At 43.4% G+C, this 25,125-nt stretch overlaps 1 protein-coding gene across 6 annotated transcripts in view; it reads left to right on the top strand.

The window, feature by feature from the left end:
* Window positions 1–24,384, top strand: part of IGSF5 (immunoglobulin superfamily member 5) — a 43,668-nt gene extending 19,284 nt beyond the window's left edge. For 4 of the 6 annotated variants that reach the window (XM_036851184.1, XM_036851182.1, XM_036851186.1 and 1 more), the window contains 5 exons: window positions 7,798–7,935; window positions 10,710–10,734; window positions 14,298–14,398; window positions 15,902–15,975; window positions 23,379–24,384. In XM_036851184.1, coding sequence (XP_036707079.1) covers window positions 7,798–7,935; window positions 10,710–10,734; window positions 14,298–14,398; window positions 15,902–15,975; window positions 23,379–23,474 — 434 coding nt within the window. In that variant the 3' untranslated portion in view covers window positions 23,475–24,384. The remainder of the gene's footprint in view (window positions 1–7,797; window positions 7,936–10,709; window positions 10,735–14,297; window positions 14,399–15,901; window positions 15,976–23,378) is intronic. The other 2 variants (XM_036851185.1, XM_036851187.1) reach the window with 1 other exon arrangement.
* The last annotated feature ends 741 nt before the right edge of the window (window positions 24,385–25,125 follow it).

Consider the following 25,125-nt stretch of genomic DNA (forward strand, 5'->3'; position numbering starts at 1 on the left):
ATTTTCTCTATTATTGGTAATAAGTTTGATCATTTGGGTAAGGTGGTGTCCCCCAGATTTCTCCATTGTAAAGGTACCTTTTTGGCCTTTATAATTAATATACGATCTACAAATACTGTGTGAATATCTTGTTTCTTGACAATCTTTCACATAATAACATTTGCATTCATGGATAAGTCGTTGCCTGAATCACTTATTTCTATAGTGGTTGTAAAAGAGTGATTTTTCTGGTTCCATCATTTTTGTATATTTATTAGTTTGGCATTCTTCTGTAAAGAAGAGGCATTTCTTTTCTTCCTTTTCTTTCTTTCTTTTTTAAAAAAAATTTTACAGTTTTAGTACGGACGCATTTTTATCCAATACATTATGATTTATTTCCATCGTTACTCATTGCGACGCTCAGATTCCTCCAGATTCGGCCAGTGGGAATCCCTTCCGGCTGGCTCTGCTGTCCTTCCGATGTGTCCCTCTTAGTTTTTTGTGTTTTGTTTTTAACATCTTTATTGGAGTATAATTGCTTTACAATGGTGTGTTAGTTTCTGCTGTATAACAAAGTGAATCAGCTATATGTGTACATATATTCCCATATCTCCTTCCTCTTGGCTCACTAAGATGTTCCGAACTTTCTTCACCTTTCCCCTGTTCCAGCCTGGAATCAGCCAGCTCTCCAAGGAGCCAACCCAGCTTGCTTTTAAGCAATTTAAATATGACAAAGTATGGTCCAGGCTTTGAAAGGGAAGATTGAAAAAAGTTCCATTAGCACCAAATGGAATGAATTTGTTTAAAGCACACACCTTAACAAGGTAATAATGCAGCGAAGAGCTCTGGTCTATGATGATACTTCACAGAAATGGATTTGGATATTAGCTCGCCTGCAAAGCTTCTCTTTTGTAGGGGAAGGGCAAGGGACATTCGGTTTCCCGTCATGGGGTTTAATTCGGCTGAATTCTTCTTAGCCTGGAACCAGTGAAGTGAGCGGCGTTAATTACGGCAGCTGGAGTCACCATAGTTTCACAGAGGAGAGCAAGTTAGGGGTGTGTTGCAATGAGTCTGACTTTATTGGACTCATTTGGAGAAGGGTAATTTGTTTCTAAATTGTTCATCAAGATCCAGAGCAGCTGGTGGCTGGCTGCGAGTTGTGTGTTTTATGCAGGTTTTAGTGTCTGAAGGCCTCGTTACTGCCTCGGCCGGGAGAGCTGGCCTGTAGAAGCAAAGCCACGTTTACAGAGAGCTGAAGATGCACGAGGCTGTGCTTGTTCAAGCTTCTTCAGGAATCAGACAAAAGCATCAGTCCTGCCACTCATTCCTAAAAGTGCAAGGAATTTGTGTTCATTTCCGGAATAGTCCTTTCAAGTCCTTGAAAGAAGAATAACACTGGCAGCTTAGGAAGTCTAGTGAGTTCAAGCCAAAAGGTTGTATTACACACATTGATTCTTTAAAGAAAAGCATATTGAAAGGTCACAGGCTAATGTTTTTTTAAAAAAATCTATTTTCTCCATTATAGAGGTAATACAGACTTTAAGCATCACAGACGTACGTACAGCTAGAAGGTGAAGGCCCCCATCATACCTGCCATGAGCCAAGGTCCCTCAGTCCTCTGTCTGACCGTCTGGATTGTTTTCTCTACATACTTACAAGTGTGTAGGCTGTGAACTGTGAAAGTGAAGCCATATTTTTCGGACACATGAGCACCTTGTAGACTGTAGTGATTCCTGGTATGATCTGAGTTTCGTGGGATGTGGTCATTTCACGAGCAGACAAGAGTGGTGGGAGTGACCGTCCTGGTGGGAACTCTGGCACTAGCTGTGTGATGTTGGGCAAGTCACTGGCCTTCAAGGCTCAGTTTTCTTGCCCGTAAAACGAGGTGGGGAGGAGCATAGGGCAGGCGTTCCCTCTCCTTGGCTGCCTGTCAAGGGAGCTTTAACACATGTGCTGATTCTCAGGCCCCACCCCAGAGGTTCTGACTTACTTGGTCTGTGTGGAGTCTGGGAATTGGCATTTAAATAAAAAGCTCCCAAATTACTGAGCAGTCAGGATTAGGGGCTACTGAAATGGAAACTCTCCAAGGCCCCGCCTCCTGACCCAGCCTCATCAGGTGCTACTATTCACAGACTTGGACACCAGACAGCCTGGACTCAACCCCCAGCTTGCCTACTTACTCGCTGTGTGACTTTACGCAAGCGACAACCTCTCTGTGCCTCAGTTTTCTCATCTGGGAAACTGAGATAGTAATAATCCCTACCTTATAGGGTAGTTGTTACTGTGAGAAGTAAGTGGGTTAAAACACCGAGAGCACTTAGGACAGTCCCCATCCCAGAGCCCACAAGACAGGAGAGTGAGCGATGGTTATCATTTATTTTATGGATTCAGAGATCTCCTGTGTCCCTTGTAGTCAGGAGCATGCTTTGCCCATGCTGGTGGTGACATTTTGTAGTCATCCAGTTGGTTTTGAGAAATTCTATGTGCCCTTTTAAAACTCTGAGCATTCCTATGAGAGCATCTGGGAAATATTATTTTCCTTGTCTTCACAGATGGGAAAAAGACAATCTCGGAGCTGAGATTAAAATCACACAGTAAATCCAGTCATGCAGCCCTCACGTGCATGTAGTTGTGTGAAGGAACGTAGGGAGGAAGGCGAGCTGTGTTGACCTTGGAGATAATCTTCCTTAGTCACTATTTGTGAGTTCTCAGGTATAGTATACCTATCCTCGCCTGCAAATCTGCCATTCACCTTGAATCATCACACCCACACCCTTCAGTAAGGCTTGGCGTCCACCTAGATTCCCTGTTTCCTTTAAGACGTGGGCTGTAACTTCCCCAGAAGGATTCTTCCAGATTGGAGACCCAACATGGCAGAATAGAAAGACATGAGTGAGAGCCCCTGGGGCTTTCCTGCTCTGAGCACCCTTGACCTTTTTACCGAGTCTTTATCCTGAGTGTCTTATCTGCATGACGAAGGGGTTGGGTCATGGATGAGATCATTCCAAGATTCTGTTTTCTGTCCACTGTCACAATTTTTGCTTTATCAATATATGACTATTGTTTCTTTTTCTTTCAACCCACTGTAAAGGTGCTCATTTAAAAATTAGCCTCATGCTAAACAAAAATACCCATGATATATATGCGTGTGTGCACATATATGTAAGTGCCATATGATAAATTAAAAGTTATTATTAAAGTAAGGAAGGTTCTTCTGTGTAGCTCCAATCCTAAATTACATCTCTTCAGAGTGCACACCCCACACTTTTCTGTGGGCTCCCCTGGAGTAAAGGGTTTAAGTCTTTCTTAGGTAGGAAGCTCCGTGGGAAATTTGACCCCCAGTGGAAGCAAAGAATGAGCCCTGTGGCTGCCGTTTTGGTGAGAGCCTGGGGATTTTAGGTGAGTGCAGGCATCACTTCATTGAACTTGGTGGTTGAATTAAGGGACATGAGAGGCAGGCAGGGCACAATGTCACCCGCTCTCTTTCTTGATTCTGTCCCCAACCCCAGCGAGGTGGCCTCCCGTCCTTTAAACAGGCCCTCCCTGGGGATCACTGGCTGCCTCTGTGCAAGATCAGAGGAAAGTTGTTATGCCAAGACTCAGACGACACAAGCTGGCGCGCTGAGAGTTTTCTCCAGCAGGGGAGGAAACACCGCTGACAGAGAGGGTCTGAGTAGGTCAACAGTGTGTTGACTTTTTCCAGTAAGAATTTCAAGACTGTCTCTTGGATCTTGAGCCAGACCTTAATGTTTAGCCCCAGCTGGCTCCCTTACTATGAAAGCTCCTATTATTTGCAAACTTCAGCTTGTAAAAGAGTTCATCAGACCGAATTAAAATGACCACGGCAATCTTGAACACGTGTGCTGGACCTTACAGCATTCTGCGCTTTGACCCCCATCTCTCGAGTCTCTGAACAGCCTGGTGGGGTGAGAATTGTTACCGATGAGTGAGCCCAAGGCCAAAGGGAGCACAGGGACGCGGTGGCCATGAGATTTGATTGGTTCCACGGACACAAAGCCCAAAGGTCTCTGTCAGTCAGGAAGCTTCCGTAGAGTGGTCTGATTGTGAATATCCTAAATGCAGTTCTGGGCTTAATAATTATATCATCACATCAGAGAGAGGGAGAATATAGGGGTGCCTTGTAATGTGGCAGGTTGCTTGGGCGGTGTTTACATTTTGGCTGCATTTTGGGATTCTCAAAGTGTGGGTCGCCAACCACCTGCCTCAGAATCACCTGGGGTACCATTCCAGACCCCTGACTCAGCATCGTGGGAGGTGGGCTCTGAATCCGTGTGCACAATAAACATTCCAGGAGATGCTTGGGATTCTGTTTTCTGTGGAGCAAGGGGATGAGCCGTATTACTCTCTGGATGTGAAGGGTCTGGCTTGTTTTGTTGTTTTTGGACCATATACTATATTTTATTTTATTTTTATTTTTAAAAATTGAAGTATAGTTGATTTACCATGTTGTGTTAGTTTCAGTTGTACAGCAAAGTGATTCAGTTATATATATATACATATATATGTATATATATTCTTTTTCAGATTATGTTCCCTTGTAGATTATTACAAAATATTGAATATAGTTCCCTGTGCTATACAGTAAGTTCTTGTTCTTTATTTTATATACAGGAATGTGTATATGTTAATCCCAATCTCCCAATTTAGTGACTGGCTTGTTTTAAAGCTGCATTTATGGGACATGGGAAGAGTATAATCCTGTTCCTTCCCCCTTCATTTTTTTGGGGGGTAACTCTTTTCTTATCTCTATCAGTCCCAGCTCACCTCAGAAAAATGGTGACTGATGTGGAGATAGATGGCATTAGTTCTGACTTTTCTAAAGTCCTGTAATTCTTGTCTGAGCATCTTAATATGGGAGAAAGGTGAGTCCTAGGTCTAGCTCAGAGGCAGCTGACTGCCTGATGTACAGATTTCTCCATGTAGAGTCAGAAGGAAATTGAGCCTCTTTATCAGTCCATCCATCCATCTATCCATCCATCTATCAATTCATTTGTTCAAGGTGTCCAATATGTGCCAGGTGCTTGGAGTATAAGGAAAATAAGACACAGTCCTTGTGGGGACTAAGTCTAATTTAGATAGGAGCAGAAGTGTAAGAAGAATGGACCTGATAGTGGTCAATTTCATAGACATTTAAGATGGCGTCGAATGTGAGATGTTAAAAAAAAGAAGGAAATGTAAAAACCATTGTAGGTAATGCAGAGAAGCCTTGCACAAAGGGCAAAAGACAAATATCTTTCTATATTACATAGTTCTTCAAAACACAGAATTCCCTGGATTTTAGCACTTGCTTTGAGATAAGCCTGTGGATTATTCTGCAGTGGGATCCTTGTCCGCCCATGAATCAGCAACCAGATGTCGACACCAGAGCATTCGTGATCATCTCTAACCATTCCTGCAACTTATTCTGCGGATTTAACTTTGAAACTATGATTTCAAGGAAAACTCTAAGTCAGAACATCCAAGAGACATTTTCCAGCTATATCTCTGGTTCCAAAGTGTGGGAAGGACGTTGATTTAAAAGCAAACCCTATCTTCCTTCATAGGAAGTCTGTTGTTTTAATATTTTTCTAATGACTAGCATCTAATAAAATAGCACAAATTTACACTGAGATGCTACCCACGTACTCAGGGTTGAGTGACAGACTTTCTTGAATAGCAATTCACATTTAAGCTGACCAACGTAAATGTGGTTTGACTTCAACGTGGTTCGGTAGGAGAAGTGAAATGCTGGATGAGGGCTCTCTGGGACACCCGTGCAGTTCCCACAGCCCATGGCTAGACAGCCTGGTCCCACAGGACTCCCTGATGAAGGTGAGGTTCTACACCTGTGGCGACCGAGCCCTTGAAATGTGGCCACTGTGACTGGCACTGAGTATTTAATTGTATATAATTTAAATTAAATTAAATTTGAATTTAGACAACCATATGATATGTAGTAGAAAGTTACAGCTAGGACATGGCTATGAAAAATCAAAATGGCTTTTCTTCTCTCTTTCCTTCTCTCCCCAGCTCTCCCTCCTCCTTTTTTTTTTGACTGCACTTTTTTATTTGGTCCAGAAATTAACATAATAATCACAAATTTTCTTAGTACTTCTAGCTTGCTTAATTAGTACAATGTATTTTGCACAATCACTATTTCAGCACCCTATTTAAAGTAGTGTACGTCAAAACTCTTTTTAAGGAAAATGTCTTTGCTATCAACAACTTGTAGAACACATCATCGTTGCAATTACTTTCTGGGGGAAAAAAACCTTTACATTGTTAAAGTACTACTAGGCACATTAATGTAAATAAGATGAAAGGAACTTCAAAAGTGTCACAGTTGTTTCCATTCCTAAAAATAAGTTGGTGACGAGCCATAGCTTGAAACAGGTGAGAGTAGGTGAGAGTTTCAGTTATATGTCCGTTAATCTCTGTACAGATTTGAACAAAATAAGCAGCAAGCGATATCCAAGCTCCTTTTTTTTTCTGCTTGCCTTGCCCCACCTGATCCTTCCTCTCTCCCACCTCCATGACTACTGGATAGAACAAGAGGGCAAAGTAGACACTAAGGAAGGTGGCTCCCAGAGAGCCATGTGAGGGGCAATTACTAGAAGAGAAGCGAATTGCAGGTGAGGTGTGGGTGGCACTGGGGTGGAGACTTGCACTAGGTTCCTTTGGGAGTGACTCTTCCTCAGTTTGCTCTGATTTCCTCTGGGCTTTTGACTCTCCGTGGGTGGGGACATGGAAATGAGAACCAAGGTCACCCTTCCAGTCTTGTCCAGAAGTAGCTGCTCAATAAGTACTTCTTTTTAAAAAAAAATTATTTTATTGAAGTATAGTTGATCTACAATGTTGTGTTAATTTCTGCGGTACAGCACAGTGATTCGGTTATACATATATATATTCTTTTCCATTACAGTTTATGACAGGATATTGAATATATAGTTCCCTGTGCTATACAGTAGGACCTTGTTGTTTATCCATTCTGTACGTAATGGTTTGTATCTGCTAATCCCAAACTCCAATTTATCTCTCCCCCATTCCCTTTCCCTTTTGGTAACCATAAGTTTGTTTTCTAAGTCTGTGAGTCTGTTTCCGTTTTGTAAATAAGTTCATTTGTATCATTTTTTTAGATTCCACATGTAAGTGATATCATATATTTGTCTTTCTCTGTCTGACTTACTTCACTTAGTATGATAATCTCTAGGTCGATCCTTGTTGCTGCAAATGGCATTATTTCATTCTTTCTTATGACTGAGTAATATTCCATTGTGTATATGTACCACATCTTCTTTATCCATTCATCTGTTGATGGACATTTAGGTTGTTTCCACATCTTGGCTATTGTAAATAATGTTGCTATGAACATAAGGGTGCATGTATCTTTTCAAATTAGAGTTTTGATTCAGCAATCCCACTCCTGGGCTTATATCCAGTCAATAAGCATTTCTTGAATAAGTAAAGGATGTCAGAGCATGGAAACCACTGTTCCAACCTCAGGGAGTCGTGGCCCAGCCCAGCTTATTCACCTCTCAGGAATTTTAGAGGGGTTAACCAGAGAATGCTTGGACTGTGTTACTAGGCTGGTATTTATTGGCAGCAATAAACACTGTAATGGAAAATACTGTAGAGCATTGAATATTTAAGCACACCGAAGGGAACTTGGCCTTTGACATCTGGCTGTAGCAGACTGAATAGTTACAACATTGTTGGAAAACATAATCTAATTTATAGTGTGGTGGAATCAGTGATTACATACCCTTGACAGTGGCAAGCATCACTAAAATATATTTTTTTCTCCTTTCTACCTTATAGACAGTATTGATAAACCAGGTACATCATTGCCTGCCTGGGCCATAGCTCTACTTGCAGTATCATTGTCATTGCTTTTGATCGTGATCATTGTTCTGGTTATAATGTTTTGCTGCTGTGTCTCCAGGAGAGAGAAAGAAGGTAATTTTTTTGTTGTTGTTCGTACAGATTTATATATAGTTTTGAACTTTTGGTATAGGCATTTGCAGTTCATTAGCTCATTGGCTCTTTCAAAAGATATATTGGCTTTTAGAGTCCTTGAAAGGAAATGCATGCCATTCATAGAGAGGGAAAGGACTTTCTCAAGGAAGGAAGCCATTCCTCTGGGGCCTGAGTCAACCCCCCCAAGGAAGACAGATCTTCACACTTTGAGAGGGTCAAGAGGTGGTGCCTTTCTCACCAAAGACACTGACTATTTGAGTTTTGTGTTTACTGCCAAGGATATAAGGCTGTCGCAATCTGTCATTTAGATGCTATGTTTTTTCTAGAATAATACCCACCTATCTGAACACATCAAAAGATTATTTTCTATTTTATAGAATTCCGAGTCTCCTTTTGTAGGTGAATATTGGTGTAGTGGTAGAAAGAAAAACACGGTCTTCTGTTAACAAATATAGTACAAATAAAATAAATGAAAATAGTTACACATGTCTTCTAAATGAAGTCTTTTGAGATACTCCAAGATATATGAAGGAGTGGCCTTGTTTGGGGAGCAGGCCAACATAGGGTTGGGCTTATTAATATTAGGGTGGGCTTATTCTGGAGTTAGTTTGTGATTTCAGAAACCACAGGGACTTTGTCATATGGACAGCTCAGGACTTTCCAAGTGTTGAGTGTGTGTGTCCAACTTTGTCTTTCTTTCTCTCATGAAACCTCCACATACTCCTACTGAATATTTAAATTAAATATTTAATATTCAAATTTTAAATTTGAATATGAAATTAATTTTCTTAAAGTTAGAGTTTTGATGTTTAGCTACATGTCAGTTTAATTGCACTTTTAATTTTATTAACACTAACTGCCATTCGATGAGCACTTTTTGCGTGTCTGCCAGGCACATGTTACCTAACTCTTTTACTCAGAATAGTTCTCTTAGTGAGATATTCCATGAGAAGTTCATGGTCCAGCCTTAACTAGGCTAATTGTCTAGCCTTAGCTCCTGCATGGGTTTGGTTTGTCCTTGGGGAATTAATTCTGTGCTATACCTTTATTCTTTAGGAAACAGAAGTGAGAAGTAGTAAATACCTGTTGACCCATATTTGATGGGAATTTGTTTTTACCTAGGAGTTACCCTGTATGCCACAGATGCGTTACTCAAAAAAAAACACTGGATTTTAATGAAAACTATGAATAACTTAAATTTTAATTTAGAACTGACTAGGATTGTTCATTGCCTTCAGATTATTATTTCTGACATTAGCTATTGTGGCATATTTGGAGAACATTCTGTTTATTTGGACTTCTGCATCTCTTAGGCTTTTGTCTGTCCCACGCCAGCCTACTAAGAAGGTCTGTGGCCACACAGGATGTGCACCAGGGAGATTCTCTGATTCTCAGCTTCCTCATTTACAAAATGGGGATAAGTATTATCCTATAGATTGGTTATGAGAATTAAGCATATTAACATAATAAAAGTTTATGTGATCATGATCTGTCCTAGATTTTATCCTTCATTTAACTTTGAAAAGTTGATTCACAATGGACGCTACACTTCACCTTGACATAAATGTATAGGATCCAGCGAAGACTTGGATTGTCCCATGATAATTATTTCCATGCTTAAAAATACTAAATAGCAAGTGTTTTAAAGAGTATTTTCTGGTGCTCTGCTTTGTTGGTGCCTGGAGAATTCTCAGTACTCTGCCTGGTTTACTGGAGACTGACTGAGGACGGCTGAGGACCCCACTCAACGTGGCCTGGAGGCTTTGGGATCGAACCTTCACAGGAACACTAGCGACATTCCTCTATTACCAGAGGGACACTAGATAATCTCTCCCCTTCAATTCAAAGAAGATTGCTTCTGAGGTTCAATATGAGGTGTGAATCAGCAGATGTTGTCAGAACTGCAAATAAGTGAGAACATTATCCAAAAAATAAGGAAAATGAATATTTTTTTGATCTTGATAAAGCTTGATGCATAGGAGCCCTAGATGGGACGGCAAAAGTGCAAAGCACACTGGCTTTAGTGCCAGATGGACGGGGGCTGCTGTGTGGGCTCTGTTACTCCCCATTGTGAAATGCTAGAGTCCCTCCAGTCCAAGAATCCATTGATTAAAAACATTAGCAACTTAATGAGAGCTTTTGGGGCATGGACACAACTGTATGAATTGATAACATTGGTACATATTGATTGAAAAAGTATTTCAGAACAAAAGAAATATAGTGCTGAGGCAATGAAATTCCTTATCTGTTAAAGACATGGTTATACTCTTGTAATAGTATCTAGTTTGTTAAAAATATGATAATGCTAACACCTACCTCTTGGGTTGTTGTGACGATTAGGTGAAATAACACCTTGCATAGCACTGGCATGGTGCCTGAGCAGGTAAGTACTGAATGATTGACAGCACAGACTGGGAACACAGAGCATCTCTTCATGGTGAACAGTAGAGTCTTTATAACCTCAGAAATTAGATTCAGTACTCACTAAGTACTTACTGGGCACCTACTATATTTCAGGTACCCAAGTATCACAAATACTTATATTTATGATAGTGAATAGAGAGTTCTACTTTCCTTAAGCTTGGAAGCCATTTGATAGTTCACTGTTGGGAAACTTAATATCTATTGGATCACAAACACTCAGTAATGTGAGTATTTAAAATCAGGGGACCTATAAAAATATATGAGATTTTATTTTCAGAATAACTATCCCGATTTTGCTAATGTGATTTTCTTCCTTTTTTTTTTTGCAGAATCTAGTTATCAAAGTGAAATAAGGTAAGTTTGAGATCACATCAATTTTCTGAAAATAAAAAACAAATGAAAACCAACCAACACAGACACACAGAGCTGTCGGATTTTAGGATTATGTTACTCAAAATTAGGTACTAAAAATGGACAACTCTGAAAAACACGTATGCCAATCACAAACTCATAGGGCAACATTAATTGCAGAATAAAATAGGTGGGTTCCTACTGCCTAAGTTAGACTTGCTCACTTAGGAAAGTGGAGTGGAATTTTTTAGTTGGTGTCTGGCATTTGCAACTCTTTCCACAAGAGGACACTCTGTACTGTGACTGTTGGCCCTCCTGCTTTGAGTCAAGGCTAGAGATGTGAGGACCATTTCAAGGATGTCAAAGAACCAGGCAGAGGTCCTGCTGGAATTTCTGGGGTGGTAGGGGCAGTGAGACCAGCTGGGTGGTTAAGGCAATGAAACTGACCAGGCAGACAGATTAGGAGTGTTCACAGCTCACTATTCAGGGTGGAGGGACAGAGAAATTCCTGCCATTCTCACGGCTGTCCAGAAGTAACTGTAAACACTTTTTTTTTTTTAAATTTTATTTATTTATGGCTGTGTTGGGTCTTCGTTTCTGTGCGAGGGCTTCCTCTAGTTGCGGTGAGCGGGGGCCACTCTTCATCGCGGTGCGCGGGCCTCTCACTATCGCGGCCTCTCTTGTTGCGGAGCACAGTCTCCAGACGCGCAGGCTCAGTAGTTGTGGCTCACGGGCCTAGTTGCTCCGTGGCATGTGGGCTCTTCCCAGACCAGGGATCGAACCCGTGTCCCCTGCATTGGCAGGCAGATTCTCAACCGCTGCACCACCAGGGAAGCCCTGCAAACACTTTTAAGGTAACTATGTCAAGCACTTACTAAAACCAGTTTCAATGTCTGCAATATTTACATAATTATAAATACACTCAGGGGAAGGATTTTTAGACAGTGGTGATTTTGTTGGGGGTGTTAAAACCCCGTCTACTTTTCAGTATTTTATTAGATAATTTTAATATGTGAAATGCTGTGATTTAAAATATCTTCCGGCTACATGTGGTGAAGGACGATGTATGTAATCATCATGTAACAGATACCATCCGTTTTCCCTCGACCCCAGTCACTCCCTGGTGATAATGTGGTTCGCTTTCTCTGAGGGTGCCACAAAGCAGCAATCTGAAAATACACCTCCTTTGGGGCCTGACTTGGGGCAAGAGGAGAGGAAGGAAAACTGACCTCTATAACTGTACTGGAATTTCTCTCAGTTGCTATCACTAGCAGGGTGGCGGTCTGAATTCTTCTGTTCGTCATTATTGACTGTGTAATGTCAATTCTATTCTCTGGGATCTTAGGTGATTTCAAAGCGTAGTACAGTGATCAACAGCTATTCAAGGCAATGGGTAGAGAACAACAATAGCGATGGCAATAATAATCATGACAAAAGTAGTGACAGTAAGAGCTAGCATGAGTGCCTACCATGCGTGTCAGGCTATTTTACACTTGGTGGAGGTGATCTTCCTTAATTCTCCCAATGATTTTATGAGGCTATTTTTCCATTATGTAGATGAAGATGCTGAGGGGTATAAGGAGGTTAAGTAATGTACTCAGTATCTCCTGTCCAGAGAATGGAAGGGTCCGAATGTGAACCAGCTGACCTTGCTCAGGGCCTGAGCTCTTGTCCGTGTGCAGCTCTCACCCTTAGATCCAAGTGCATTGGGCCCAGGGAAGAAAAATGGGGCAGCTCACTGGGGCCCCCGTGTTGCACCTGCTTCCCCTCGCACTGGGTCAACAGGGCTAACGCTAGCTGCTCACAGATTTCTACTGCATTAAAAGAATATGTATATATATTTCGTATATATATTTTTCCTGTAGGATCAGTGCATGCTTATTTTAGAAAAAAAATCTTAAGTAAAGATAGTTTATAAGAAATGGTTTTAAAATCACCCCTAATTCTATTGCCCAGAAGTAACTGTTACCTAAGTACGTATATATTTACACACATGTGTGTTCACCAAGATACACACATGTATATGTTTTGTGAAATTTGGATCATAATAAACATCATTTAATATCTGTTTCTCCTCACGTGACACTATTCTGAAGATTATTTCTGTTGACAAATACTTGCCTACAGTGTTTTTGTTTCATTTGCTTAATAAAGTTTTTTATTAAAATATAAGTATAGAAAAGTACACAAATCGTGAGTACATAGCTTGATTAATTTTCATAAAACATATGCACCTGGACCTGGACTGCTGACGCAGAACTAGGACACCCCCAGGACCCCAACCCCTACTCGGGCCTCCATGAAATCATCTGCTGCCTCTTCCTCAGAGGTCATGTCTTCTGACATCTATCCCCACATCCCCAGAAGTTAGAGTTGTATAAACTTGATATAAATGAAGTCACGTGATATGTCTGCCTTCTTGAACTTCAGGCTGTGAGATCGATCATGTTATTGAATGTAGATGTCAGTGGTTTATTACTATATAATACCAAGTAAGGGGCATATAGGCAGTTGATTTTTCCATTTTACACTAAAGGGCATTTGGGACCATGACGAACATTACTGCACTAAGCGATCTTGTGTGTGTCTTTTGGTGACATGTATACCAGTCCTCATTCCTGTTTTGCATTCTGTTGGGTATAATCTATTAGTGCAAGCTGGGTCATAGGGCAGGTATATGTTCAGCTTTAGATGATGTTACCATACAATTTTCAAAGTAGGTGTAGCAGTTTACACTTCTACCAGCAGTGTATGAGAGTTCTCACCTGTAATAATTTTTACAGGTGGCATGGAATTCCATTTTAGAGATGCATTGTCATTTAGTTTACTAGTTCCCTACCTATGGCTGGGCACCTGTGTTTGCACTTTTGCTAGTATAAATAGCTCATGAATGAACATTCTTTCAGATAAATCTTTGCACATACCCTTGCGTATTTCCCTTGCTTATTATAATCAGTTCTTAGTGGTTAAGCATAAATATTAAAAACTCTTTGGGTATCCATCGCCAAACTTCATTTCCCTGGGAAGCTGCACCACTTTTTGCTTTATTTCAGAGGCTGGCATACTTCTTCTATCAAGGGCCAGATGGTAAATCTTTGGGGTTTTGTGGGCCACATGCTCTCTGTCACAACTGCTCAACCCTGCTGCTGTTAACAGGAAAGCAACCATAGACAATATGGAAGCAGACGGGTTCCAGTAAAACTTTATTTAAAAAACAGACAGGGAGCTGGATTTGGCCTGGGGGTCGTAGCTGGCCAGCCCTGCTTTATTTGGTCACTGGTGTCTGAGAGTTGAGTACCAACCACCTGGGGACTGGAGTCTATGGGCCTATCATGATGAAGTTCCATTTCTCCCCATAAGGGGAGTGTGCGAGACACAGGCCGTCCACACACAGCCGTGCTGGTGGCTGTGAGGGTATATCCCGTGGCTAGCCACCCTCCAGAGGCCAGTGCCTGAGCTTCGGCCTTGTGGTGAGCTCACCGTGTGTGAATGCTCTGGGTGGAGTAGTGAGACCCGAGCATCCGTTGCTGATTAACGTTTGACTTTTTCAAATGGTCTAATTCTAGGAAATCTGCAAATATGAAGACAAACAAAGACACTTCTGGGACAAAGTTAAAAAGCGGAAATGAAAACTATGGCTACAGTTCAGATGAGCCGAGGACCACAAGTGAGCGGCCGGGCGGGTGCAGCGGAAAGATCTGGAAGGGAAAGTGTCGGGAGAGAGGCTGGCCCATCAAACACCGGCTTCTGAAGGCGGCTGCCTTAGCGGTTGGCGGTCATTATTTGGGGAGTAATTTTTAGAAGAAGGAGACATTCCAGAACTAGAAATATTCTAAGAGAAGATAACAGTCAAAACCCACCTGTTTGTCTAAAGTTTAAAAGAAATCGAGGTGGAAATCTAAGAGTTTTTTAAAAATAATTTTTTTCTCAATGTTTTCTCTCTTTTTTTTTATAATATACTTTTAAAAAAAATTAATTAATTAATTAATTAATATTTTTGGCTGTGTTGGGTCTTCGTTTCTGTGCGAGGTCTTTCTCTAGTTGCGGCAAGCGGGAGCCACTCTTCATCGCGGTGCGCGGGCCTCTCACTATCGCGGCCTCTCTTGCTGCAGACGCGCAGGCTCAGCAATTGTGGCTCACGGGCCCAGCTGCTCCGCGGCATGTGGGATCTTCCCAGACCAGGGCTCGAAGCCGTGTCCCCTGCATTGGCAGGCAGATTCTCAACCACTGCGCCACCAGGGAAGCCCTGTTTTCTCTCTTTTTAAAAAAATGCTTCTACCTTAAAGTGTGTGAGGAGGCATTTGAATACATTGAGGGTAACGGCCCCAAAACTTCAATTAAATCTGAAATTCTGCAAGAAATCTTTTCCTCTTCAATCTGACAGTCATAACGGGGGGTGTCTCTGAAACCACTGTCACTAGTGAGGGGCAAGGGTAGTATTTGAACCAAGATCCTTTTGAAAGCAGTTGAGAGAAAGAGAGATGGTACAAATTACCCCTTAGCGGTTGGGGAGGGAGACTGGCCCTCACAAGTTGCCGACAAAACAGATTCCAGAGATAGATTTTTGGTTAATTGATTCTTGCTGAGAGGCTAGAAAACTTTTGTTCACTGAGATTGGGACTCTATTCTTGGCAACCCCATAATTTCCATTTTTCCTTGGCTGTCTCCTATGTACATTCCAAATTGTATGCTTCAGATTTAAAAGAATTCCACAAAGCATAGACAGTTTCCTTTGATAATCTGATCAAAGCCTCTTGCAGAATTTCCTGTGATAGAATATTTATTCATTAATATTTTATATGATTAATCAAGTAGCTTGACCAAAATCATGGCCCAAACTGAACCTCTCTGGCTCCTTTTTTTCCCCTGTGTTTATTTCCCTCCACGAGCGGTTAAAGCTATGGATTCATCTTGTCTCTGGATGAGACTAACGTGTCAAGAAAGGAATCGATTTTGAGTCCTTTTGCTACGTTTTAAATTTCATTAGAAAGATAAAGTTCTAAAAATATGTAACCTCAAATAAACTTAAAAAATACCCATTTGTGGTTACAGATTATTGATGCCAGGGGTACTACTTAAAAGCAAAGGTATTTCTTTATGGATAGGAATTGTTAGAATAGGTAGTGTGGTTTTGGTCACTTGTGACGCTAAAATCATTTTTCTGTTGCAGAGACTGCTTCTCTCCCTGCAAAGTCCTCTGAATCCAGTGTTCCAGAACAACGTGGCAGTAGGCAACCGCATCAGGTGACTCAGACCTTCCTCTCCCTTTTGGACTTTTTTTTTGCTACTTAAAAACCCTTCCCCCGTGGTAGGTGATTACATTACATTCATGATGGACAAACGTGGCCTTTGCTCACCTCCAAGTCAACGGGACAGCATGGAGGAATGGGGCTGGAACACGTAGTATCTCTTTGTAGTGGGTTTTTTGGGGAAAGAGCAGAAGTTTAACTGGGGGCTGGTAATCTTGAGGTGTCTGTTAGACGTCCACACAGAGGTATGGGGCGTGCAGATGGATGTGTGAGTCTGGGGCTCCAGGCAGAGGCACGATCGCAGGTGTTCCTCGTTGCTAGGCAACTTTTGATGGGCACCTCCCTTCCAAGGGACGTTACACATAAAGAAAACCATCCATTAGGAACCATGAGGACACAGTACATTTTTTTTCCAACACTGAGTTAGCATTGGTTGTCACTCATGAATGAATTAGAGTTCATATGCAGAAAATATGATTCTCTATATCCAAAAATCATATTAAACAAACGTGTATATAACCAGGACCATTTTCTGGCCTGTGCATCTTCAAAGGAGAAGTATTTGGATGCGATTCTGCCATAATATCCCCAGTGGGTGTTTTCCCCATTTAGCTTTTGGGAAAGCCAGACTCACAGATTGGGTTTCCGGCAGTTCGCTGGATCAGGTGGCCTTGGCTTTGTTCTGCCTTGGAGTTGCTACTGGCCTGAGGCGCTACTACTGAGCGTGTGCCTTCGCAGCCCCATGTTTCCTTCCTGGCGTAGATGTTCACTTGAGTTTCCAGGCAGCTCCAGGCTGTAATATTCCTTCCTGCAGTCGGGATTCAGCTCCATACATACAGCTTGCCAGTGATGTGTGCCTCCCCGGCCTTTGGGGGGAAGGGGAGTTTTGATTGATGCGCAGCCATGTATCGGGAGGAACGAAATGATGCTATTAGCGGCAACCAAGGTAGCCAGGCGGGAAGACGTATGAGGGGTCTTCACAAAAGCAGATGGGCCTACGTGACAAATTGTGAGCCCCCGGTATGAGTTCAAGCTACTTCCTCAGGCTGGGTGGCAGGAAAATAGAGACGTAAAATTCCTCCCATCAAGGCTGCTCTCTTGGGCACATATATCTTTTGGCTGTAGAGATGCAACTGTTTCCCCTTCAAAGGGCTGGTCTCTTGACTAAGAGATGGCGGGTGAAAGGGAGTAATCGCCGGGCTGTGAAGGATGTTTCCTTTCAAGACCCCACGATTGGACCTGAGTGGGGAATGTGGTCTGATGAAGTGGCTCTCTCTCCCCCAGCGCCAAGCATGGTCACCCCAAGAACACACTTAAGCCAATCTTTACTTCCGTGACCTTTCTGTGGTTACCTTTTCCTGTTGTGTGTCTTTCCACCTGACAAGCCACAGTGCTCAGGTCTGCAGTGGAGGATGGGGCAGGTGGGGAGGAGATACAGCAGAGGGTCATGTCAGTTGATTCCCCTTGATATAAATGAGGAGAAAGGGGAAGTCTAGATGCATTTGGATTCAAGAATGGAGGCTGACGTTTGGAGCTCTGAATGGATGCTCTTAAGCTTGAAGTGTTGTTTTGAAAATATACAGGGAGAGAAATTTAAGAAGTTTCTGCTACTTAAACATGTAACCGGTTAAATAACCTATTGGTGGAAAAAGAACAGTGGCCATTGAGGTGCTGGGCCCTGGGGGCTGGTAACTCACATATCTGTGTTTCTTGAAGTGTATGTAAGGCTACTGGGGAAGCAGGGCATCTTGGTCAGAGCACCAGGGTCCTTAAGAAACAAAGAGGATGAAAGGAAGATGAACTATTTTTTCCTGAGCTAGAAACTGACAAAGGGTTTTTAAATAGCTGGATTTTTCTAAGCGAGGGAACTTGGACAAGCACGTTTATGAAGAGGCCCATCTTTAGTCATTAAGCAAAGGGTGACTTGCTGGTGTGGGCCCAGGCACTGTGTCCTGGATGCCCATTTGAAGAACCTGAACATGAGATGTACTGTGAGCTATGCTTCCCGTGAGGCACTTAAAGGAGGAAGGGAGCAGACAAATATCATATAATATCACTTCTGTGTGGAATCTAAAAAAATGATACAAATGAACTTATTTACAAAACAGAAATAGACCCACAGACATAGAAAAGAAAATTATGGTTCCCAAAGGGGAAAGGGGGAGGAGAGATAAATTAGGAGTTTTGGATTAGCAGGTACCCACTACTATATATAAAATAGATAAACAACAAGGTCCTACTGTATAGCACAGGGAACTCTACTCAGTATTTTATAATAACCTATGAGGGAAAAGAATCTGAATATATATACATTGGGATTGGCCAAAAAGTTCATTCGGGTTTTCTGTAACATCTTGTGGAAAAACCCGAACGAACTTTTGGGCCAACCCAATATATGTAACTGAATCACTTTGCTGTACACCTGAAACTAACATGACATTGTAAATCAACTATACTTCAATTTAAAAAAAAGGAGGGAGGGAACAAGATGGTCAGTAGAGGAAAGGGCTGGGCCTTCAGTAGGTCCCTTCTGTGTCCTTATTCCAAAGAGGACATAGTCCTGCATGTGATCATCTGGCCACAGAAGAGCCACCAGGTGGTCAAGCCATAGCCTGTAGAAGCAGGTCCAGGTGACCCTTAGCCAGAGGTTCCTTTAGAACTTGCCAAGGCCAGGCCTGCAGCCCAGCCTGGTCTGTGTGGCCACATCCCCTGCTGTGCAGGCTCATGCGGACTTTCCTCAGAACTCCTTAGGACACGGAGCAAGGACAGTGCAATCTGTCCTTTCTTTCCTCATAACCTTTCTCCATGTGCAATGAGCTGTGCTCCCTGGAGGGCCCAGGACAGGCAGCTGAGAGATATTCAGACCCCGTCCTTTGTCCTTTCATCCTGCCTTCCTCTCTGCGTGTCTCTGTGTGACTCATTTTGTCCACTTTGCCGTCCTTGCTGCTGTGGGGTGTGGCCACCCACGTGGGCCTCAGGGGCCCAGAGCAGGTGCCCAGTGAGACCCACATAGGCCTCAGGGGCCCAGAGCAGGTGCCCAGTGAGACCCACGTGGGCCTCAGGGGCCCAGAGCAGGTGCCCAGTGAGACCCACGTGGGCCTCAGGGGCCCAGAGCAGGTGCCCAGTGAGACCCACGTGGGCCTCAGGGGCCCAGAGCAGGTGCGAGGCCCGAGAAGCTGGCTTGTTAGAGTTCAGGGTAGTTGACTACAGATGACACAGTTTTGCAGAAAATCTGCGCTAGGCTCAGGTCCCGAAAAACCTGTCAGTTAAACTGAGAGATCTCAAGCTGTGAGTCAGCCTGCAGCCAAAGCACAGCCCAGACTCCATCACTGTGGAGCTGGTTGGGTCGGATGCAAGTCCTGTGGGTGGAGACAGGGTGTGCATGACAGCAGCTAAGGCTCCTGCTCTGGGTCAACAGGTCTCACTCAGAGCAGGGCCATCTTGGCTTTGGCAAGCACAACAACTCACAAGTCCACGTGCGCGTGTTCTCTCCACGCTGTCTTCTCTTCTGCTCGGCTGGTGTCTTATTTGCCCTCTGCATCTCAGGAGGTCTTACGTAGTGGACGGCCATTGACTACACACAGTCTGGCACAGCATTCTGGGCATTCCTTACACAGTAATTCCTTCCAGCGGAGAATGTTCTCAACGCCCAGCATTGTGTGTCACCAACAGGGCGACACCAGGAGCCTGTGTGCATATAGACTGATCATCACAGGGCAATCATGACAAAAAATACTATTTGACCAACATAGACGAGTATGCAACATTTTGTTTTGGATCCCTGAAGAAAGTTACATGATTCCAGGTCAAACTGCCATTTTGCTCCTTTGTAATCTTGGTCACTTTGGGTTTTCTTCAAGGCTCTCTCGTTCAAACATGATCCAAGAAAGGGGAAACCCGAAGGGCCTGGGGTGCTTAGGGGACTCATCACTGTGGCCTTTGGGATGCCCAGGCTCTTGGCCCCACCTGCAGACTTCCTGTCTCAGTAGAGCTGGGGAGGCAGCCTGGGCATCTCTGTGTTTTAGAGCCAGCTGAGGGGGCTCTGACACGTGGCTAGATTGAAGGGTTATTGGCTGCCTTATAGTAAGATGGCAGTGGGGCTTGCAGGAGGGGAGAGTGCGACTTTGCCAAAGATGGACTTGCCTACTTTGTCATTTCACCCCATCCAGTACTTATGATTTGTTCGGAGTCCCAAGGCACTCACGGTAACCACAGTGGGCAGAGGCTGTACTGGACCCCTCCCCGGGGTTGATGGTGCCTGTACCCTTGCTGGCATCATGTGGACCCCCTTACAAGGAGAGAAGGCCCTGGAGTCTGTGACCATGTCCGCTCAGAGCTGAGCACAGGTGCTGAGGAGCGGGCGGTTTTCGGGGTCACTCCCACCCAGAGTTCCACCACCTGTGTCTACATCCGCAGGCTGCAGAGAGCTTCTACATGCTGTGTCTTCATCATGCATTGCCAAGTATGATTTAAATTACCTCCTACGCTCAACAGTTACTAGAACAGGAGCCTGGATTCTTAATGCTTTAGGAAGGGGTGAAACCCCGTCCGCCACGTCACCAGCCCCCCATGACCCTTGCTCCTCCGACATCCTTCCCGTTAAGGTCCGGAACGCCAGAGGCCCACTCTGCTGTGGGGAAGGGCAGTATGGATGTCGTGGCGAACCTCTTTTCTGAGATCTCCAGGTGTCTCCCGATGTTTTCAGTGCTGACCGTCCTTGAAAACATCAGAGGGGGTGAGGGCTCAGCTCAGGGACAGTATCATCAGGGACAGTGTCATCAGGGACAGTGTCATCGGGGACAGGCCGTGGGCTGGAGGTTGGCTGCATAGAGGGCCAGCCACTGCGGTCAGAGGCCACAGGGGGCCATGGCTGATGTAGGCCAGGTCCGTTGGGAGTTGCTGGCTTGTAAACCATGGGAAGACGCCCCCGCTAGCCGCCTGGAGCATCTCCCATGCTCATCCCTACCTCTCAGCCCGCTGCCTTGCCAGGGTGCCCCGTGAACTTGGGGCTCTTTACCAGAGGCTGAGATGGAGAATCCTCGTTCCTATCACCAATGGGCAGAAACGGGGGAAGTGCTTCCTGTATCCTGGGTCCCAAAGAATGCTCACTGAGCGTGGAGGTGCAGCCAGTGCCTAGAGACACACTTATCTGGGTACCTGCTGATCGAGCCGTGGTCCTCAGTACAGAGAAGCTCTTTGGGGGCGGGGGGAGGGCTTGTTAAAACGCACACTCCTGAGTCTCTTCCAGAATTTCTGGATCAGAATATCTGGAAGGTACGACTGAAGAAAGGGCATTTTTACCTTGTTTCCCCGGCAATCTGCTTTAAGGAAATTGTTTTGTGGCTCAGCGTGGAAACAGACACGTATTGCATTGCTTCTAAGGGAAAGTCATTCTGAGTTTTGGGGGTTTGCTTACATCTGTGCATCTGGAATGATCCGTGTTCACAACCTCACTGCATGGAGCTTGCCACAGAGCATGGAGGATCCGAGATGCTTGTGGTGGGGCTGTGATGAGGGTCAAATGGAAACGTCTCTGCACCAGAATATTCCATAACCACGTGGCACCATAGCTGAGGAACACTTTTTAAATCTCCCATGTTTTAGGTGGGTCTAAGGCACATCTCATTCAATATATATGAACGATAGAAAGAGGATTTTGGGCTGTAGAGACCCCAGATCATGCACTAAATTTTAAGAAGGCGCAGAAGGTAAAAAAAGAGACTCATTTTCCAAACTGACATAAACCAAAACATGACACTTTTCTACACTGATTATTTCTATCCTGGCTGCATCTCCAGTTAGGATATATAATTCTGACATTACTTTCCAGACAAGAATTTCTGTTGGTGAAGTACAGATAACGCAGGTGTAACTGCCCACGAAACACACTGGCGCAAAACTAATAAATAAAATCAGAAATTCTTTCTGAAAATTACAGATAATGGGAAAGGGAGCACCTTTTATTTTGTTAGGAAGCCATAGGGTTTGCAAATATTTTGCATCATGATGAATATTTCAATCAAACGATCCACCTTTTCCTCTCCTTGACTCGCTGTCAGTCCATTTCTCTGGTTATTTCAGGCAATTCTGTGTCTTTCCTCCTGACTCTTTCAGTTTTGGGGGGTGAGCTTATGAATAACTTGAAACCTGGACGATGTCTTCCCTGCTAATCTTTTCCCCATTGAGGTCAACAGAAATAAACTCTTGATAAACTTAGAAAACAACAGTGGTTGGTGCAACTGTGTCATGGGGACAAAGGCAAACGACAGCAAAAATCCCAGGCATCATCACAGAAGAAGAACTGTCTTTACGGTGCAATGTAACCCCATCAGCCCTGTGGGGCTACATCCTTGTGTGATGGGGAGTCAATGAATTAAAACCACGAGTCAGAGTGATTCCACCCCCCAGACTTGCTGACGTTCCATTGTGATGTAAATTATTTATGGCACCCAGTTACATTATTTAAGATGTTAAATGCAGCTCGGGTGCCCTGGAGTCTGAGTCAGCATCCTCAGGGCGGCAGGAAAATACGCTGCATGTATTGTATTTTATTTTAGTTATTTATTTATTTTTAATGTAAAGGACTGATGACATTTAATTAATTAATTAATTAATTAAGTTTTGGCTGTGTTGGGTCTTTGTTGCTGCACACGGGCTTTCTCTAGTTGTGGCGAGCAGGGGCTACTCTTTGTTGTGGTGCGTGGGCGTCTCACTGTGGTGGCTTCTCTTGTTGTGGAGCATGGGCTCTAGGTGCACAGGATTCAATAGTTGTGGCACGCGGGCTTAGTTGCTCCAGGGCATGTGGGATCTTCCCGGACCAGGGCTCGAACCTGTGTCCCCTGCACTGACAGGCGGATTCTTAACCACTGCGCCACCAGGGAAGTCCACTGCATGTATTTTAATAGGGCTACACTCTTCCACAGGCATTGGCCCCTCAGAGGAGTGAGTTGTCTGCTTGGTAGTACATTTCAGAATGTAAGAGCCAGGAACACTGTCCGAGGAGACAGGTGGGTGATTGACACGGAGTCAGTTCTTCAGTTTTGCTCCTTTCCTTTAGAAAGAATGTGTGTTATTTAAAGAAGGTTAGAAATATTTTACATTTTCACACAATGGTGAGAATTTCCATAGGAATATTGAAAAACAAAACAGTGAATCTTTACTGTAATTTGCCTTCATACAAACGCTGGATTCTTTCAATTGGATCGCTCTTTAGGCCCTGAACTTGGGAAACATCTGCAGTGTGTGTTATTGAAAACCATAGAGGAAGGACCTGTGTTAACATTTGTGTTCCTCTCTGCACCCTCGTTTTATCTTAGCTGACGAGTTGAGCTTCCTTCTCAAGTGTGCCGTTATGGTGATCTCAACCAACTCAATCTACCTTTTTCTCTCTGTCTCCAGGGATCTGATCAGCACCAGCTGGGTCCAGCAAGTCGCCCACAGGTTTCCTTTAACGTGGCCAGTCCTAAGAAGGTCAGGAATGTGACTTTGGTATAGTATAGGCATCCCTTTGGCTCCACATGGCAAATGGACCTTGGCTGATGACCTACATTGAGATATTGTCAGCGCTCATGATGATGTCATCCCTGCTCATGATGATGTCATCATTGCTCACAATGGTGTCGCCATTGCTCTCCATCATCCTATGGCTGGGCTCCAGCTTTGCCAACATGACCTAGAAGAAGCGATGTTGGCATCATTGGAATGGATATTTTATACGGAGGGAAGGAATCCATTTTCCCAGCTTCTAAAGTGGAATTTGACTTTTAAAATGTTTCGAGATTTCAGTGAATTCCATAGTTACTAAGTAAAAGCTGCAAATTCATCATGATCGTGCTTCTCACCACTCAACACTCCTGCTTGCTAACCCAACAAATGGTAGATAAGTCTACATCCCACCATGACATTTAAGAAGTTCTTATTATCTGAAATCCTATGAAGTGATATTTATGTATGTTTACTATGTGGGTATTATTGCATATTATCTGTGAAAAAAAGAGGATAAAAACTAGGATCAATCAGACATCTAAAATTGCCCAGAATGGGGAGCTCCCTGGTGGTCCAGTGGTTAGGACTTGACGCTTTCACTGCCATAGCCGGGTTCTATCCCTGGTTGGAAAACTAAGATCCTGCAAGCCACGTGGCGTGGTAAAAAATAAAAATAAAAATTGCCCAGAAAATCAGAACTTATAGGTTATAAGTAATTTTAAATTCTAAAGCTAATGTGTACCTTGAGAAATATCTCATTATTGAATATTGACATGAAGACATTCATTTTTATCTGCTCCCTTATCAGTCTTGTTCTCATGTGCTCGGATGAATTAGATGTGGATTATGTTTTGTGGGGGACATACCTCCAGCCATGAAAAAACTGGAAATGGGCAATATGTTCTTTCATAAATAAAAGGGAAAACACCAAAAAACTTGTATTGCTTTTCTTAACTCTTTACTATTCTGGGGGTAGTTTAAAGAATCATAGAGTTTAGGAACCAAGAATTTTCCAAGAAACAAAACAGAGACCTCTATAAAATTTTCTTTTCTTTTTTCATGTAGAGATTCTCAGTGTATTTTGCTGTCCACTCCATTGCTTCATATTTAAAGTAAGGCTATTATTTGGCTGTGCTCTACACTGGTTGGAACAGATTGCTATGATGGTCAGTAATTAGCAACTGCTCTGGGCCCCCAGGCCCAACCACGCTATTGCTGAAGTGGAATTCGACTTTTTTTTTTTTTTAACATTTTTATTGGAGTATAATTGCTTTACAATGGTGTGTTAGTTTCTGCTTTATAACAAAGTGAATCAGTTATACATATACATATGTCCCTATATCTCTTCCCTCTTGCATCTCCCTCCCTCCCACCCTCCCTAACCCACCCCTCTAGCTGGTCACAAAGCACCGAGCTGATCTCCCTGTGCTATGCGACTGCTTCCCACTAGCTATCTATTTTACATTTGGTAGTGTATATATGTCCATGCCACTCTCTCACTTCGTCCCAGCTTACCCTTCCCCCTCCCCGTGTCCTCAAGTCCATTCTCTAGTAGGTCTGTGTCTTTATGGAATTCGACATTTAAAAGTGTTAAGATTGTGGTGAATTCCTTGAAGTTACCTGGTAAAAGACACAAATTCATCGTGATGATGTTTCTTAT

Source organism: Balaenoptera musculus, chromosome 4, assembly GCF_009873245.2.
Source record: "Balaenoptera musculus isolate JJ_BM4_2016_0621 chromosome 4, mBalMus1.pri.v3, whole genome shotgun sequence".
Classification (NCBI taxonomy): Eukaryota; Metazoa; Chordata; class Mammalia; order Artiodactyla; family Balaenopteridae; genus Balaenoptera; species Balaenoptera musculus.